Raw genomic sequence first — 20,594 nt, forward strand, 5'->3', positions numbered from 1 at the left:
TTGGGCAGACGGGCGGTTCAGACGGCGTTGGGCAGACGGGCGGTTCAGGCACCGCTGGGCAGACGGCAGACTCTGGCCGGCTGAGACGCACTATAGGCCTGATGCGTGGTGCCGGAACTGGAGGTACCGGGCTGAGGGCACGCACCTCAGGGCGAGTGCGGGGAGGAGGAACAGGGCTCTGGCGATGCACTGGAAGCCTGGTGCGTGGTGTAGGCACTGGTGGTACTGGGCTGGGGCGGGAAGGTGGCGCGGATATACCGGACCGTGAAGGAGGACACGCGCTCTTGAGCACCGAGCCTCTCCAACCATACCAGGTTGAATGGTCCCCGTAGCCCTGCCAGTGCGGCGAGGTGGAACAACCCGCACTGGGCTATGCAGGCGAAACGGGGACACCACCTGTAAGGCTGGTGCCATGTACGCCGGCCCGAGGAGACGTACTGGAGGCCAGATACGTTGGGCCGGCTTCATGACATCCGGCTCGATGCCCAACCTAGCCCTCCCAGTGCGGCAAGGTGGAATAGCCCGCACTGGGCTAAGCACGCGTACTGGGGACACCGTGCGCTTTACCGCATAACACGGTGTCTGACCAGTACAACGCCCTCTCACTCCACGGTAAGCCCGGGGAGTTGGCTCAGGTATCCAACCCGGCTTCGCCACACTCCCCTTTAGCCCCCCCCCCCAAGAAATTTTTGGGTGAGCCTCTCGGGCTTCCAGCCACTCTGCCTTGCAAGCGCCTCATAATGCCGCCTCTCCGCTTTTGATGCCTCCAGCTCTGCTTTGGGACGGCGACACTCCTCTGGCTCTGCCCAGGGTCCTTCTCCGTCCAGAATCTCCTCCCATGTCCATTCCTCCTTGTACTGCTGCTGCTGTTGCTGCTGCCCGTTGCCACGCTGCTTGGTCCGGGTTTGGTGGGTATTTCTGTAAAGGTTTTCTTCCAGGGGTGAAGGAGAGGACCAAAGTGCAGCACGGCTAGTGTTAAACATGTTTAATACAAACACAAGTGAAACACTACAAACAACATACAAAATAACAAATGTGCAAAACCGATACAGACCTATCTGGTGCAGAACACAAACACAGAGACAGGTAACAAACACCCACAAAATCCCAACACAAAACAAGCCTCCTATATATGAGTCTCAATCAGAGACAACGACTACCATCTGTCTCTGATTGAGAACCCACACTAGGCTGACATAGAAACAGACAAACTAGACACACAACATAGAATTCCCACCCAGCTCACGTCCTGACCAACTAAACACATACAAAACAACAGAAAACAGGTCAGGAACGTGACAGGACTGCAGCACTGACTAATACTAAAATGGCTCCACGCAGACACTACAAACAGATAGCGAGAGAGACAAAGAGAGACAAAGACAGATAATAATACAACACACATACAGTCTTGAAGACATCACAGACAATATGCTTTAGGTCTGATGCAGGGAGGAATCAGAAGGAATGAAACAGAGAGAGAAAGATGACGAAAAGAGAGAGAGACCTGAGGAAGCCCCGAGAGAGAGACTTGAGGAAGCCCTGAGAGGGAGACCTGAGGAAGCCCTGAGAGAGAGAGACTTGAGGAAGCCCTGAGAGAGAGAGACCTGTGGAAGCCCTGAGAAAGACAGACCTGAGGAAGCCCTGAGAGAGAGAGACCTGAGAAAGCCCTGAGAGAGAGGAAGACCTGTGGAAGCCCTGAGAGAGAGACCTGAGGAATCTCTGAGAGAGAAGAAGACCTGAGGAAGCCCTGAGAGAGAGAGAAACCTGAGGAAGAACTGAGAAAGAGAGACCTGAGAAAGAACTGATAGAGAGACATGAGAAAGAACTGATAGAGAGACCTGGGAAAGAACTGATAGAGAGACCTGAGAAAAAACTGCCAGAGAGACCTGAGAAAGAACTGAGGGAGAAAGGTACTGGAGCACTTGTTCTTGCACATCTGGCGATTACGTTTGAAAACATCAGGTTTGACCTTATGAGTTGGAACCATGGAACCATGGCATAGTGGAGCAACCATCCCCTCCCCTCACACTAATTACTTAAGTGTTGTCCCTGTGAAAGGAAACCAAAGACCTCTGCACACTGAAAGAAATCACTTTACATACTGGCACTGGAGATGAGTTAAAACACATTTTACCCTCGTTGCACGTGTGTAGGAGGGAGGGATGCAGGTGTGTGTGTATGAGAGAGAGAGAGAGAGAGAGAGATGATTTCTATTCCATCAGACCTGGGCCCCATCCTAACTCTTTCTTAATAGACATATGAGAGGTCACAAACAACATGGTAGACACACATATCTGCAAACAAACAGGTGGAGGGGTGAATCAGTGAGTGAAAGAGTGAAGATGAGAGAAGATGAATACAAGAGTTGTGGTGAGGAGTGTTTGTGTATGTGGGGGCACTTGTGGCTTCCTCTTTCATACTTAAACAACAGTGCAGTAGTATCTAACAATTCCCAACCATACACACAAATCTCAAAATAAAATAATGGAATTAAGAAATATATAAATATTAGGACGAGCAATGTCAGAGTGGCATTGACTAGAATACAGTAGAATACAGTATATACATATGAAATGAATAAAACAGTATGCAAACATGATTACAGTGATCAGTGTTGCATTATTAAAATGACCAGTGACTCCATTTCTATGTACTGTACATAGGGCAGCAGCCGCTAAGGTGCAGGGTTTCGCCGGCTAGTGACAATGACTAAGTTCAGGGCAGAGTACTGAGTGGAGGCTGGCTAGTGATAGCAATTTAACAGTCTAATGGCCTTGAGATTGAAGCTGTTTTTCAGTCTCTCGGGTCCCAGCTATGATGCACCTCTTTTCTCTTTGTCATCCCCTTTGTAAACCTATGCCAGGTCAGATACAGTACAAAGTAATCCAACATGGTAAACAAACACAGGTACACAAGGTAGAGGGGTGACTCAGTGAGTGAAAGAGTGTGACCGGAGAGGAATAAAATAGTTGGGGGTTGGGGTGGTGGGGAGGGTTTGTGTACGTGAGTGCACTTGTGGCTTCCTCTTTCATTCTTCCTCAGGAAACCTTTCATTCATTCTTCCTCAGATACAGTACAGAGTAATCAAAAAATAAATAGATATACAATACAAGGTGGAGGGGGTGACTCAGTGAAAGAGTGTGAGATGAGAGGAGTAAAAGAGGATACAGAATGAAAACCAAGGGGTTTGACCGATCATTGAACGATAGTACAACAAAAAAACACCATCGAGTCGTAACAGTCAAGAGCCATCATCTACATCCCACTTGTTTGAAAAGTCAGTACAGTACTTTTAAAAAGTACAAGTCCTTGCTTTGTACACAAAGTTCTTCTTAAGGTCAAATACCTTGGCGTCGGTTCGACTCGTACAATAGCCCAGCTACCATTCCAGACCTCTCTAGCGCTTTAATAGTGCATGCCTGGCTGGAACATTGTGGGTCGTGAAAACCTTTCTGTACACAGCAGTAATTGCCTGCCAATGAGGAAGAAAAGGTTGTCTAGGTTTGAGTGGCCAACCTGTTTTGATTCTCTTCCCTGGTACACATGAAGATATGAATGTGGAAAGTTTTCATTCTTCGACTGGATTAGAGAGACGAAGAGAGAGAGAAAATTTGTGTTTGGTCTTCTTACGATGGCATGCTTTGTCCCTCATCTCCTGGCAACTGAATGACTGATGTTTCAAAGTCCAACTTCATTCTACCCAGTTTGACGGATCACATTAAATTGGAAAGTTCATTTTAGTCATTTAGTGTAATAAGTCAGACAGTTTTATCCAGAGCAACTTACAACATTTGCATCAAGTGCAATCAAGCAAGGAAGCTGAAACAACCCTGCAATAATGGATTGTGAGATTTCAAACCCAGAAACAACCGCATTATACAAGCATCATAACGTATCAACCCCAAGTTCTCCTGACTAAGGGCTGGATTCAATCCATAGTGCTGAAGTTCAGCACTCTAAAATGGCGCCGGAAGAAATGTCAGCAGTTTTACGTGCGCCTAACCAATTGTGCTATTATGTGTTTTTTCTTGCGTTATTTGTAACTTAGTTTGTACATAATGTTTCTGCCACCGTATCTTATGGCAAAAAAGAGCTTCTGGATATCAGGACAGCGATCACTCACCTCGGGTTAGACAAAGATTTTTTCTTCATGAGTAGGATGCACAGGATGCACTTCAGACACAACGACAAGGCCAAAATCCCAGACATTGGCAAGAAAAAGAGATGCAGGTACAGAGGACACAGAGCGGGGTGCCTCGTAAGGATCAGCCGACGGCGAGTGGGAAATCTGCCTTTACAGTCAGTATTACTTGCCAAAGTACAATCATTGGACAGTAAATTAGACAAGGTACGATCACGAATATCCTACCAACGGCACATCAAATACTGTAACATCTTATGTTTCACCGAATTGTGGCTGAATTACGACATGGATATTAAGCTTGCGGGATATACGCTGCACTGGCTAGATAGAACAGGACGAGGGGGGCGGTCTGTGCATATTTGTAAACAACAGCTGGTGCTCGAAATCTAAGGAAGTCTCAAAATTTTGCTCGCCTGAAGTATAGTATCTCATGATAAGATGTAGACCACACTTTTCATGTATATTTTTCATGACTGTTTATTTACCACCACAGACGGATGCTGGCACTAAGACCGCACTCAGTCAGCTGTATAAGGAAATAAGCAAACAGGAAACTGCTCGCCCAGAGGCGGCGCTCCTAGCGGCCGGGGACTTTAATGCAGGGAAACTTAAATCATTTGAACCTAATTTATACACTGCTCAAAAAAATAAAGGGAACACTTAAACAACGCAATGTAACTCCAAGTCAATCACACTTCTGTGAAATCAAAATGTCCACTTAGGAAGCAATACTGATTGACAATAAATTTCACATGCTGATGTGCAAATGGAATAGACAAAAGGTGGAAATTATAGGCAATTAGTAAGACACCCCCAAAAAAGGAATGGTTCTGCAGGTGGTGACCACACACCACTTCTCAGTTCCTATGCTTCCTGGCTGATGTTTTGGTCACTTTTGAATGCTGGCGGTGCTTTCACTCTAGTGGTAGCATGAGACGGAGTCTACAACCCACACAAGTGGCTCAGGTAGTGCAGCTCATCCAGGATGGCACATCAATGCGAGCTGTGGCAAAAAGGTTTGCTGTGTCTGTCAGCGTAGTGTCCAGAGCATGGAGGCGCTACCAGGAGACAGGCCAGTACATCAGGAGACGTGGAGGAGGCCGTAGGAGGGCAACAACCCAGCAGCAGGACCGCTACCTCCGCCTTTGTGCAAGGAGGTGCACTGCCAGAGCCCTGCAAAATGACCTCCAGCAGGCCACAAATGGGCATGTGTCTGCTCAAACGGTCAGAAACAGACTCCATGAGGGTGGTATGAGGGCCCGACGTCCACAGGTGTGGGTTGTGCTTACAGCCCAACACCGTGCAGGACGTTTGGCATTTGCCAGAGAACACCAAGATTGGCAAATTCGCCACTGGCGCCCTGTGCTCTTCACAGATGAAAGCAGGTTCACACTGAGCACATGAGCACATGTGACAGACGTGACAGAGTCTGGAGACGCCGTGGAGAACGTTTTGCTGCCTGCAACATCCTCCAGCATGACCGGTTTGGCGGTGGGACAGTCATGGTGTGGGGTGGCATTTCTTTGTGGGGCCGCACAGCCCTCCATGTGCTCGCCAGAGGTAGCCTGACTGCCATTAGGTACCGAGATGAGATCCTCAGACCCCTTGTGAGACCATATGCTGACACATGCACATGTGTGGCCTGCTGGAGGTCATTTTGCAGTGCTCTGGCAGTGCACCTCCTTGCACAAAGGCGGAGGTAGCGGTCCTGCTGCTGGGTTGTTGCCCTCCTACGGCCTCCTCCACGTCTCCTGATGTACTGGCCTGTCTCCTGGTTGCGCCTCCATGCTCTGGACACTACGCTGACAGACACAACAAACCTTTTTGCCACAGCTCGCATTGATGTGCCATCCTGGAATAACTGCACTACCTGAGCCACTTGTGTGGGTTGTAGACTCCGTCTCATGCTACCACTAGAGTGAAAGCACCGCCAGCATTCAAAAGTGACCAAAACATCAGCCAGGAAGCATAGGAACTGAGAAGTGGTGTGTGGTCACCACCTGCAGAACCGTTCCTTTTTTGGGGGTGTCTTACTAATTGCCTATAATTTCCACCTTTTGTCTATTCCATTTGCACAACAGCATGTGAAATTTATTGTCAATCAGTGTTGCTTCCTAAGTGGACAGTTTGATTTCACAGAAGTGTGATTGACTTGGAGTTACATTGTGTTGTTTAAGTGTTCCCTTTATTTTTTTGAGCAGTGTATTAACATGTGTCACGTTCTGAACATAGTTCTTTTGTATTTTCTTTGTTTTAGTTTGGTCAGGGCGTGAGTTGGGTGGGTTATCTATGTTTTGTGTTTCTGTGTTGGTTTTCTCGTTTGGCCTGATATGGTTCTCAATCAGAGGCAGGTGTTAGTCATTGTCTCTGATTGGGAACCATATTTAGGTAGCCTGTTTTCTGTTGGGTTTTGTGGGTGGTCTTTGTGTGTCTGCACCAGACAGAACTGTTTTCGGTTGTTTCTTTGTTATTTTGTTATTCAGTGTTCTGTTTTGATGATTATTAAACATCATGAACACTTACCACGCTGCACCTTGGTCCTCACCTTCTTCCACCGACGACAGCCGGTACAACATGTTAAATGCGCAACCAAAGGGAAAACATTCTAGCTCACCTGTACTCCACACAGAGAGAGGCATACAAAGCTCTCCCTCACCCTCCATTTGGCAAATCTGACCACAATTCTATCCTCCTTATTCCTGTTTACAAGCAAAACTTAAAGCAGGAAGCACCAGTGACTCGGTCTATACAAAAGTGGTCAGATGAAGCAGATGCTAAACTATAGGACTGTTTTGCTAGCACAGACTGGAATATGCTCCGGGATTCCTCCAATGGCATTGAGGAGTACACCACTTCAGTCACTGGCTTTATCAATAAGTGCATCGACAAATAAACTTTCATTTGATTTGAAATGTAAAGGTCATTTTCCGATTGAGCCGACAGCTTTACCGTGAATGCAGTCTCTGCTGACACAGGAACATTGGCAATACATTTGTATCGCGCTGTACCGCAGCTCTTCAGCGCTAAGGGTTGAATCCAGCCCTAGGCGACCAAGCAACCCCCTCAAAGAGAGACAATGAGAGGGCACTCTGTCCCAGCCGACCACCTACAGATAAGAGGCTGCACTAACAGAAGGGGCTCTGACAAGGACACCCATGTTAGCAAATTACAGAGGGGATTCACATTGCGCTGTCAGCTCCTGACGTACGCTTTCACGCAGGCCGTCTCCAAAAACACATCAAAGAGCTTTAACTTCAATCGAGCAGAAACATGTGAGGAGCGTGGAGTCTGTGTACCCTCCCTGTGTCCTCTCTCTCTCTCTGTCGTTGTCCCCCTCTCTTTCTGTCTGCTTTTGTGTCTACCTCTGTCAGTCTGTGTTCCTCTCTTTCTCTATCCAGGTAAGTACTGTGTGCTGAGTAGGAGTGAGACTGTCTGGTACTGTCCCTTCATTAGACTTGATAGACTACAGTTACATTTTTTATCTGCTCTGAGAATGCCTGATTGCACCTCCCTTGGAGGCTGGGACCACATGAAACACTGTTTGAAGATTAAATCAAGCTAGGAAATCCTCAAATCAACTGCAAAAACCACAGGATGAAAAATGTGGATGAAATATGTATGTTTATTTCTCTTCTGGTGCTTTCAAGTGGATCTTCTGAGAGCTGTTGAGTTTATGATGAGAGAACAAGAGAAGAGGAGAGCTACACTGAGTCTGTGCAGTGATGCCTGTCTGTCTGTCTGCCTGCCTGCCTGCCTGTCTGTCTGTCTATTTGTGTGTGTAGAAAGAGAGAGAGAGCGAGGGTGTGTGAGTGACTGAAAGAGAGAGAGAGATGAATGTGTGTGTGAGTGACAGAGAGAGATGAAAGTGTGTGTGAGTGACAGAGTGAGTGATAGATGACCGTGTGTGTGCTGCATTGCCAAAAGAGACAATACCACCCCTACTTTGACTATAAGCACAGGGCTCAAACTAACTATGACAATGAACTATTGGTGCTCTGTTCATTCTTCAAACAGAATCAAAACACCAAATACCAAGACACATTACACCACTGCTGTTAATTCTTTTCAATCTTTATTTTTTAATTGTTGATATAAATGACAGGACGCTAGTCTACTGCAGGGCCTTACCCCAAATCTATCTCGTTAATGCTGAGTGCCAAGCAGTGACTCATCGGGTCCCATTTTTGACAGTATTTGGTATGAATCGGCTTCCCCAAAGTCTGGAGGGTCTCCTGGAGCTCATTCTGACTGGCCATCCACTATTCTTCCTTCGCCTGGAGGCTCTCCTGGAGAGCGTTTATCTGGTTCTGACTGGACATCTCTCCTTCTTCTGCTTGCCTCAGTCTCATCTCCAGATCTACTTTCTATTGTCTGAGAGTATAGATTTCAAGGTCTCTAGTTTTGAACGTGGTGACCCCCCTCCTCTTGAGCCACGGACCATACCCTGAGCCACGGACCACACCCTGAGCCACGGACCACACCCTGAGCCACGGACCACACCCAGAGCCATGGACCACACCCTGAGCCACGGGCCACACCCTGAGCCACGGGCCACACCCTGAGCCACGGACCACACCCTGAGCCACGGACCACACCCTGAGCCACGGACCACACTCTGAGCAACGGACCATACCCTGAGCCATGGACCACACGCCATGGACCACACCCAGAGCCACGGACCACACCCAGAGCCACGGACCACACCCTGAGCCATGGACCACACCCAGAGCCACGGACCACACCCTGAGCCACAGACCATACCCTGAGCCATGGACCAAACCCAGAGCCACGGACCACACCCTGAGCCATGGACCACACCCAGAGCCACGGACCACACCCTGAGCCATGGACCACACCCAGAGCCACGGACCACACCCTGAGCCACAGACCATACCCTGAGCCATGGACCACACCCAGAGCCACGGACCACACCCAGAGCCACGGACCACACCCTGAGCCATGGACCACGCCCTGAGCCACGGGCCACACCCTGAGCCACGGACCACACCCTGAGCCATGGACCACGCCCTGAGCCACGGACCACACCCTGAGCCATGGACCACACCCTGAGCCATGGACCACACCCGGAGCCACGGACCACACCCAGAGCCATGGACCACACCCAAAGGGTTTACTTTTTGGAGTTTCCTCATTCTCTTGGCTGTAAAATAAACATAACATCAGCTGTTTTACAAATGGAAATCTTTTTCACTTTGTCAAAGATACTGGGCCGTTGTCATGACAACCATGTATGTGGCATTCCAGAGTTAACAACTAACAGTAAATCTATTTCTAGGCCTATTAGATTGAATTAGAATACCTTTATTTTCCCGATGTAAAAATGGTTTAACACAAGTCTGAATGATATTATTTGCACCTTGACAAAGTGTAGGCCTTAGCCTAGTTGTCCATATTTAAAATAGTAGGTTACCGTTTTACTGTGAAATGCGACGCACGTCAATCACATGAATCTGGACAAAGTGATAGACTCTGATAGAGGCTACAAGGCCTATCATAATATCGGTCTGAACTGTAAGTTAAAAAAGCTTGGGAATAGGCTGCATGGTAATTGGTAGCATAAGCTTCTTCTAAGTCTTTATGCGAGGCGTTGATCTGTTGAAGGTACTGAACTGTCTGTTCAAGCAGTTGGCACACAGTTCGAACACCCATTGGCACAACACAAGTCATGCAACCAGAGGTCTCCTCACAGTCCCCAGGTCCAGCACAAGAGGCTGGGAAACGCACAGTATTAAATAGAGCCATGACTACATGGAACTCTCTGCCACCCCAGGTAACTCAAGCTAGCAATAAAACCAGATAAATAAAAATATAAAATTAGACCTTATGGCACAACGGGGACTGTGAAGAGACAGACATTTTGATATATTATGGATTGTTATGCATATGATGTATTGTTATAGTATGTATTGTTATGTATATTCCGTGTTGTATTATGCATTGGTATGTATATTATGTGTTGCATTATGTATTGTTATGTATGTTGTGTATTGTTATGTATATTGTGTAGTATTATGTATTGTTATGTACATTGTGTAGTATTATGTATTGTTATGTATAGTGTGTATTATTATGTCTGTTGTGGATTGTTATGTATATTGTGTAGTATTATGTATTGTTATGTACATTGTGTAGTATTATGTATTGTTATGTATAGTGTGTATTATTATGTCTGTTGTGGATTGTTATGTATATTGTGTATTATGCTGTATTGTTATATATGTTGTGTAGTGTTATGTATATTATGTATTGTTATGTATATTATGAATTACATTATGTATTGTTATGTATATTATGTATTACATTATGTATTGTTATGTATATTATGCATTACATTATGTATTGTTATGTATATTATGTATTACATTATGTATTATTATGTATATTATGTATTGTTATGTATATTATGTATTACATTATGTATTGTTATGTATATTATGAATTACATTATGTATTGTTATGTATATTGTGTATTATGCTGTATTGTTATATATGTTGTGTAGTGTTATGTATATTGTGTATTATTATGTATTGTTATGTATATTATGAATTACATTATGTATTGTTATGTATAATATGTATTACATTATGTATTGTTATGTATATTATGTATTACATTATGTATATTATGTATTACATTATGTATTGTTATGTATATTATGTATTACATTATGTATTGTTATGTATATTATGTATTACATTATGTATTGTTATGTATATTATGTATTTTATTTGTTGCGTTTTGTTTTCCGGTTTGGACACCAGAAAGAGTAGCAGCAGCTAATTGGGGATCCTAATAAAATACTAAATACCACAACAAACGTCATGCACGCTTGTATCTTGTTCTAAATGTAAGGGTGAATGAATAATGACTACCTGTGGAGCCTGTCTTGGAACAAATCATTCTAATGTCAGTTTACGGCCTCATCTTTTTATGTTTAGGCCTAATGCATCTATGGGAATCTGAAACAGACAAGCACAATATGCCAACTCAACGCCTTCTAAAATGCACACTCAGCACCAACAAAAATAGACACCCGGATGTACACATGCCCCCCTCTACAAACTACAAAAATAAACACTTACCACACACACACACACACAGTCTGTTTGTTCCCTTCCTCCTCAACCTGGCCCGTGGCCTACTCCTGGGGCTGCAGCCCTCTGACGTGTGTGTGTATATCAGTGGGTTTTCGATATGTACAGTCCAATCCTGAATTCCTTTGAGGCCGGATGGTCCTGACACCCCATGCTGATCAATACTGCCCACGGTGGTAGGCTCTAATCCCGTCACTGAACCCTGCAGCGTCAACCCCCCTCTGCACTTCCGCTCCGATCCCTGGGCCCAGTCAGGCACCGCACCGCCATTACACACACACACACACACACACACACACACACACACACACACACACACACACACACACACACACACACACACACACACACACACACACACACACACACAAAGAAATGCAGGCACATGCACACACACACACACCCGCACAGAGATGTGATGTAAGAAGTGTGTGAGTCACTCCTAAGTCTATTATGACTTACAACAACCCCTCTCACCTCAACCACACAGAGCCACAGATACTGTAAATCAATTGGGAAAAGTTAGTGTTTGCGTCACTCCTTTTACTGTACAACTACTGTACAGCTCAGCTTGCTAACATGGGGAAAGGTTAGCTGAATTCTGTACATCTTTGGCTCTGACCCCCAAAATGTAAATAAAGAGTGGTATAAATACATTCAGGGCTCAGTTGGGATTTATTTACAGGATAAAAAGCATTTCTGTGTAAAAAGAACCCAAAACATGAGTACAGTATATAAATATATTCTGTTAATCTTAGAAATACCCATAGACTATACTGTAGATATAAAGAGAATGCATAAAAACACTGTAAATCTCATGTAAATCTCTCTCATGCACCCACTCACTCTCTCGCACACAAAAACACATTCACACACTAACAGGCACGTTGAAGGCTCTTCGGGTATCTTCTTGTCAGGCATCACTGTTGTGTTTTGCATTTCATGATGTGTCCACTTCCCAGCACTGAGGAGAGAGAAAGAGTTCACATTAGTACATCAGCTTTGCATAAAACGACACATTCTACAACAGACAACATCCCCAAATAGTAAAGTATTTCCAAAGTCTCTTCAGACATTAGCAATAGTATCAGGAGCTGGCCTGGTATACCAGCTATCATAACCTTCAATAGTATCAGGAGCTGGCCTGGTATACCAGCTATTATAACCTTCAATAGTATCAGGAGCTGGCCTGGTATACCAGCTATCATAACCTTCAATAGTATCAGGAGCTGGCCTGGTATACCAGCTATCATAACCTTCAATAGTATCAGGAGCTGGCCTGGTATACCAGCTATCATAACCTTCAATAGTATCAGGAGCTGGCCTGCTATACCAGCTATCATAACCTTCAATAGTATCAGGAGCTGGCCTGGTATACCAGCTATCATAACCTTCAATAGTATCAGGAGCTGGCCTGCTATACCAGCTATCATAACCTTCAATAGTATCAGGAGCTGGCCTGGTATACCAGCTATCATAACCTTCAATAGTATCAGGAGCTGGCCTGGTATACCAGCTATCGTAACCTTCAATAGTATCAGGAGCTGGCCTGGTATACCAGCTATCATAACCTTCAATAGTATCAGGAGCTGGCCTGGTATACCAGCTATCGTAACCTTCAATAGTATCAGGAGCTGGCCTGGTATACCATCTATCATAACCTTCAATAGTATCAGGAGCTGGCCTGGTATACCAGCTATCATAACCTTCAATAGTATCAGGAGCTGGCCTGGTATACCAGCTATCGTAACCTTCAATAGTATCAGGAGCTGGCCTGGTATACCAGCTATCATAACATTCAATAGTATCAGGAGCTGGCCTGGTATACCAGCTATCATAACCTTCAATAGTATCAGGAGCTGGCCTGGTATACCAGCTATCGTAACCTTCAATAGTATCAGGAGCTGGCCTGGTATACCAGCTATCGTAACCTTCAATAGTATCAGGAGCTGGCCTGGTATACCAGCTATCATAACCTTCAATAGTATCAGGAGCTGGCCTGCTATACCAGCTATCATAACCTTCAATAGTATCAGGAGCTGGCCTGGTATACCAGCTATCATAACCTTCAATAGTATCAGGAGCTGGCCTGGTATACCAGCTATCGTAACCTTCAATAGTATCAGGAGCTGGCCTGGTATACCAGCTATCATAACCTTCAATAGTATCAGGAGCTGGCCTGGTATACCAGCTATCGTAACCTTCAATAGTATCAGGAGCTGGCCTGGTATACCATCTATCATAACCTTCAATAGTATCAGGAGCTGGCCTGGTATACCAGCTATCATAACCTTCAATAGTATCAGGAGCTGGCCTGGTATACCAGCTATCGTAACCTTCAATAGTATCAGGAGCTGGCCTGGTATACCAGCTATCATAACATTCAATAGTATCAGGAGCTGGCCTGGTATACCAGCTATCATAACCTTCAATAGTATCAGGAGCTGGCCTGGTATACCAGCTATCGTAACCTTCAATAGTATCAGGAGCTGGCCTGGTATACCAGCTATCGTAACCTTCAATAGTATCAGGAGCTGGCCTGGTATACCAGCTATCGTAACCTTCAATAGTATCAGGAGCTGGCCTGGTATACCAGCTATCATAACCTTCAATAGTATCAGGAGCTGGCCTGGTATACCAGCTATCGTAACCTTCAATAGTATCAGGAACTGGCCTGGTATACCATCTATCATAACCTTCAATAGTATCAGGAGCTGGCCTGGTATACCAGCTATCATAACATTCAATATTATCAGGAGCTGGCCTGGTATACCAGCTATCATAACCTTCAATAGTATCAGGAGCTGGCCTGGTATACCAGCTATCATAACCTTCAATAGTATCAGGAGCTGGCCTGGTATACCAGCTATCATAACCTTCAATAGTATCAGGAGCTGGCCTGGTATACCAGCTATCATAACCTTCAATAGTATCAGGAGCTGGCCTGGTATACCAGCTATCATAACCTTCAATAGTATCAGGAGCTGGCCTGGTATACCAGCTATCATAACCTTCAATAGTATCAGGAGCTGGCCTGGTATACCAGCTATCATAACCTTCAATAGTATCAGGAGCTGGCCTGGTATACCAGCTATCATAACCTGCAATAGTATCAGGAGCTGGCCTGGTATACCAGCTATCATAACCTTCAATAGTATCAGGAGCTGGCCTGGTATTCCAGCTATCATAACCTGCAATAGTATCAGGAGCTGGCCTGGTATACCAGCTATTACAACCTTCAATAGTATCAGGAGCTGGCCTGGTATACCAGCTATTATAACCTTCAATAGTATCAGGAGCTGGCCTGGTATACCAGCTATCATAACCTTCAATAGTATCAGGAGCTGGCCTGGTATACCAGCTATTACAACCTTCAATAGTATCAGGAGCTGGCCTGGTATACCAGCTATCGTAACTTTCAATAGTATCCGCCAGGGCTTACAGTGACCTAATATGCAATTTGCACTGATATCGCCTGAGAAGACATTTCCAGTAAACTGGAGAAAAAGAGAGAGAGAGGAGAGAGAGAGGGAGGAAGGGAGGGAGAGAGACGAAGAAGGAGAAAGACGGAAAAGGGAAATGAATGGGATCAGGGTTGCTGTCCATTACAATCAGACACTGTAAGGGGTCAATGTGCTGACCAGGTGATAACAGACAGAGCATAATAGAAAATAGACCTATAATGGGAGACAGAGAGGAGACATCACAGAAAGCTGACCCCAGGTCAGCGGTAGACAGACGGAGAGGAGACGCTGCTGTGTCTCCTGAGGGGAGAGGCAGCACTCAGATCAGTGGAAGAAGTGGTACCTGAGTACTAGAAGGCATATTAGCTATTATAACTCATGCTAAAGGGTACGTAAGCTATTAGAAGTAGACATGGTCAGTGATGAGAAAGGGATGTGTTCGTACGGCTGATGCTGAAGGAAGGTTCAATGGGGATTGACTAATGTATCACACACACACACACACACACACACACACACACACACACACACACACACACACACACACACACACACACACACACACACACACACACACACACACACACACACACACACACACACACACACACACACACACAAACACAAACACACACACACACACACAGTGTCAAATCAAATCAAATTTTATTGGTCACATACACATGGTTATCAGATTTTAATGCGAGTGTAGCAAAATGCTTGTGCTTCTAGTTCAGACAGTGCAGCAATATCTAACATGTAACCTAACAATTCCCCAATAACTACCTAATACACACAAATCTAAATAAAGGAATGGAATATATACATATAAATATATGAATTAGCAATGACAGAGCAGCATTAGCAAGATGCAATAGATGGTATAAAATACAGTACACACACATACACTGCTCAAAAAAATAAATGGAACACTTAAACAACACAATGTAACTCCAAGTCAATCACACTTCTGTGAAATCAAACTGTCCACTTAGGAAGCAACACTGATTGACAATAAATTGCACATGCTGTTGTGCAAATGGAATAGACAAAAGGTGGAAATTATAGGCAATTAGCAAGACACCCCCAATAAAGGAGTGATTCTGCAGGTGGTGACCACAGACCACTTCTCAGTTCCTATGCTTCCTGGCTGATGTTTTGGTCACTTTTGAATGCTGGCGGTGCTCTCACTCTAGTGGTAGCATGAGACGGAGTCTACAACCCACACAAGTGGCTCAGGTAGTGCAGCTCATCCAGGATGGCACATCAATGCGAGCTGTGGCAAGAAGGTTTGCTGTGTCTGTCAGCGTAGTTCCCAGAGCATGGAGGCGCTACCAGGAGACAGGCCAGTACATCAGGAGACGTGGAGGAGGCCGTAGGAGGGCAACAACCCAGCAGCAGGACCGCTACCTCCACCTTTGTGCAAGGGGGAGCACTACCAGAGCCCTGCAAAATGACTTCCAGCAGGCCACAAATGTGCATGTGTCTGCTCAAACGGTCAGAAACAGACTCCATGAGGGTGGTATATATATGAGATGAGTAATGCAAGATATGCAAACATTATTAAAGTGGCATTATTAAAGTGACTCGTGATAGGTAGTTTGGAGGGCAGGTAGTTTTCCCCCAGTGATGCGTTGTGCAGACCGCACCACCCTCTGGAGAGCCTTGCGGTTGTGGGCGGTGATACAGCCCGACAGGATGCTCTCAATTGTGCATCTGTAAAAGTTTGTGAGGGTTTTAGGTGACAAGCCAAATTTCTTCAGCCTCCTGAGGTTGAAGAGGCGCTGTTGCGCCTTCTTCACCACACTGTCTGTGTGGGTGGACCATTTCAGTTTTCCCGTGATGTGTACGTCTAGGAACTTAAAACTTTCCACCTTCTCCACTGCTGTCCCGTCACATTATCTCTGTACAATGGGCAGTGTGAGTGAACAAGGAGTGAACGACATGTGAGTGGGATCGCTGCTGTTATGTCTGAATGCAGAGCGGATCTGAATCTCTCAGCTGGCCATGACTCACCTCCATTCACTCCATTGTGTGAAAACACATTTCCTTCAGTAACAGGATACAGGAAGTAGTCCTCTCTATTCTCTGTCACACTACACCTCACATAGAATCTCTCACCACGAGTAGCACCCTATTCCATATATAGTGCACTACTTTTGACCAAAGCCCTATGGGACCTGGTGAAAAGTAGTGCACTATAGGGAATAGGGTGACATTTTGGTTGGACGCAACCCACACCTCCAGCTCTACCCTTCATTACCTGGAGTTGCATCAGGAGTAGTGTCAAGGTTTAAAGGGTCACTTCCTGTGTGAGGGTGTCTTAGAGTCGCGCTGACTGATTAATGTCAGGAGGGTAATCAGAGGTTGCAGAACAAGACTCTCTTTGGTAAAGATAAGTTACTCTTCTGATAAAGACGGGGAAGTAGCGTTTGTGAAAGCTTCAATGGGATGTGCGTGGGACTGAGTAATCATAACAAAAAGAATCCTACATAGGGACATTCTGACAAGAACAACCACACTGCTTCACTTGCTGAGGCAGTTGTCTCAGAGTTCGTCATGCTGATCGGTCCCCTTCTCCTCTGTGAGACTGTTGGGCACTTCCCCCAATCATTCTGATTGTCGTTTGTCACACTTTACCTCCTCAACAGTGGCACACAGCTTTAGAGATGTGAAAACGCATTTCGGAGGTTAGCTTCCCCTTTCAAACGTGGTCTTAGCTTGTTAACCCCATCACAAAACTATACTAAAGTTGTCTTTACTGGTACACATCCCTAATAGCTAACCACATGACTTGCACCTTGACATCTTCCATTGAAAATAGAAAACTGCTTTGCCAGCAATTACATTCAAAGGCCTATTGGAGAGAATCATATTTTCAAAAGTGAATGAAAGCGTCAAAACGCATCCTTTGACATAGTTTTGATGTCAGTATAACACACGGGGCACGGTTCAATGGCAGACATGACCAGGCAGAGATGGAGATTGATTTGGAGCGGAGGTGTCACAGGGCCAGATAACTCACTGGAGAGAGGGAGCCAATGACATGGCCCTGTCGTCACACAGGTACGTACACACACACACACACACACACACACACACACACACACACACACACACACACACACACACACACACACACACACACACACACACACACACACACACACACACACACACACACACACACACACACACACACACACACACACACACACACAATCACACAAAACACACATACGCGTACACGTACAGACACAAACAGCGCACACACACATTTGCCTACAGTGCACTCGCGTCTGCCAGATGGGAGTTTACAACTTGCTGCACTCAAAACACACACTATGTCAATGACAAAATAAGCCCACACACATATGGATTGTCAACTCAAAAATGTGTGCATTGGCACAAAAATTCACACATGAACCCCCCCTTCCTTTCCCCACCCCCCACCCACACACAAACATCCCCCCCAAGACACACTCACAATCCCCCCTGCACATAAACACACACACCGCCACACAAACACCCACACCGTATCATACTGCTGGAGTCAGCACATTTGATCTGTTTATCCATGCTCAGACATCACCAGACTATACAGCAGGCTGGCCCAGCCCTGGATCCTGCATTACAAATATGAGAAGCCACACACACACACACACGCACACACCCCCCATAAACGTTTGCAATACTTTCCCATTTCCTCTGCAGGTAGTCAGGCAGTCAGGGCGGGCGACGGTTCATCTTTTAGGGAGCTCTGCCCTTCAGTATTAATAATCTCCCAGTCACACCTCACCTCGTTGGGGGATGGATCATGTTGTATGGGGCCTGGCGGGGTGAGGGGACATACGGTGATGCACGACATGATGGCTGGCCTTTGTGTTGGGGAGGAGGGGGGGCATGGCCCAGAGATCTCTATTTCCATGGCACATACTGGATATGCCCTAATACACGCACACGAAACGACACACCCATACACACAGTCAGCAACTGATTGGATGACTGAGCATTAGTTGGTACGTGTCCATGCGACACTGTTGAACATTGCCGATGGTATTGCATCACCACCTGGGTCCTTTCATTTTAATCCAATCAAAACCTTGTATACAAACACCTGAGACACTTAAGGCCCCAGACACCGAAACGGGAGAGCAAAGTGATTTCAAAAATATGCAACAAGGAACCAGCTTCGTCTGTTGATCTCAATTTCACTTCACTTTCATAATTTGTTTTGCTCACAGACCGTATCCTTGCTGAGGGAGTTGTATAATGATGTTTTGAGTGGAGTTTCACCGTACATGTTTTCCCAGTAAATATATTGAACAAGCTATGCCCTCATTTCTCCTGCTGTCCCTGTAATAAACACTTGAGCTCAATAACAACTAGCTAGACGGATCACGACCGAGGTAAAGGATCATTCATACAACTAGATACGCATCGTAATATAACAAGTGCTCAGGGAAAATGGGGTGCACGCCTAAGTGTCATCAAAATAGCTAGAAGTGGTGTGTTTGCGCGGGTGTTGTGAATATGGTGGTGTGCCGTTTACGGCTTCGCTTCTGTGTGTGTACTGTGTGTGTGTGTGTGTGTGTGTGTGCGTAACATTTGTGTGTGTGTATATAATAATCATTGTGTGTGTGTGCGCCCTGGGACTGGCCTGACGCTGTGTGACGCTAACTGTGACATGATTGATGAAGAGGTGGCGGTGTGACAAGAACAACTGGGCTCTCTGCATCCGGCCCCGGATTACAGTACTGCCACACTCTCCACACACACCCTCCTCCAGCTGTCCCCGTGGGACCACGCTCTCTCACGGAGTGTGTGAATCTGTGTGTGAGAGCGTGGGTGTGTGTGTGTGTTAATGTCCTTTTATTGTTGCAAGGGTAGCGAGGAGATGCTAGATGCATAACACTGAACAGGGACAAGTGGAGTTAAGGTGTTCAGCTCTAGGGTTTGATGCGTTTGAGTTTAGCTTTAGCGTTGTTTACTCAGCATGATGCTTATGAAGATGTTCAAGGTGAGCGGAGTAGGAGACCGAGAGAGAGAGGGAAAACAGAGAGAGAGAAAGGGGGAGAGAGGGAAAAACAGAGAGAGAGGGGGAGAGAGAGGGAAAAACAGAGAGAGAAAGGGGGAGAGAGAGGGAAAAACAGAGAGAGAGGGAGAGAGAGGGAAAAACAGAGAGAGAAAGGGGGAGAGAGAGGGAAAAACAGAGAGAGGGGAGAGAGGGAGAGAGAGAAAAACAGAGAGAGGGGGAGAGAGGGAAAAACAGAGAGAGAGGGGAGAGAGGGAAAACAGAGAGAGAGGGAGAGAGGGAAAACAGAGAGAGAGGGAGAGAGGGAAAAACAGAGAGAGAGGGAAAGAGGGAAAAACAGAGAGAGAGGGGGAGAGGGGGAAAAACAGAGAGAGAGGGGGAGAGGGAAAAACAGAGAGAGAGGGGGAGAGGGAAAAACAGAGAGAGAGGGGGAGAGAGAGGGAAAAACAGAGAGAGAAAGGGGGAGGGAGAGGGAAAAACAGAGACAGGGGGAGGGAGAGGGAAAAACAGAGACAGGGGAAGAGAGAGGGAAAAACAGAGAGAGAAAGGGGAGGAGAGGGAAAAACAGAGAGAGGGGGAGAGAGGGAGAGAGGGAAAAACAGAGAGAGAGGGGGAGAGAGGGAAAAACAGAGAGAGAGGGGGAGAGAGGGAAAAACAGAGAGAGAGGGGGAGAGAGAGGGAAAAACAGAGAGAGAGGGGGAGAGAGAGGGAAAACAGAGAGAAAGGGGGAGAGAGGGAAAAACAGAGAGAGAGGGAGAGAGAGAGGGAAAAACAGAGAGAGAGAGGGGGAGAGAGGGAAAAACAGAGAGAAAGGGGGAGAGAGGAAAAAACA

At 45.9% G+C, this 20,594-nt stretch overlaps 1 protein-coding gene across 2 annotated transcripts in view; it reads right to left on the minus strand.

Annotated features, from left to right (window-relative positions):
* Positions 1-11,919: 11,919 nt before the first annotated feature.
* LOC129839745 (endonuclease V-like) overlaps positions 11,920-20,594 on the minus strand; it is a 56,410-nt gene continuing 47,735 nt past the window's right edge. For both annotated transcript variants that reach the window (XM_055907358.1, XM_055907355.1), the window contains one exon: positions 11,920-12,227. In XM_055907358.1, the coding sequence (XP_055763333.1) occupies positions 12,204-12,227 (24 nt within the window). In that variant the 3' untranslated portion in view covers positions 11,920-12,203. The remainder of the gene's footprint in view (positions 12,228-20,594) is intronic.

This window comes from Salvelinus fontinalis, chromosome 40, assembly GCF_029448725.1.
Source record: "Salvelinus fontinalis isolate EN_2023a chromosome 40, ASM2944872v1, whole genome shotgun sequence".
NCBI lineage: Eukaryota > Metazoa > Chordata > Actinopteri > Salmoniformes > Salmonidae > Salvelinus > Salvelinus fontinalis.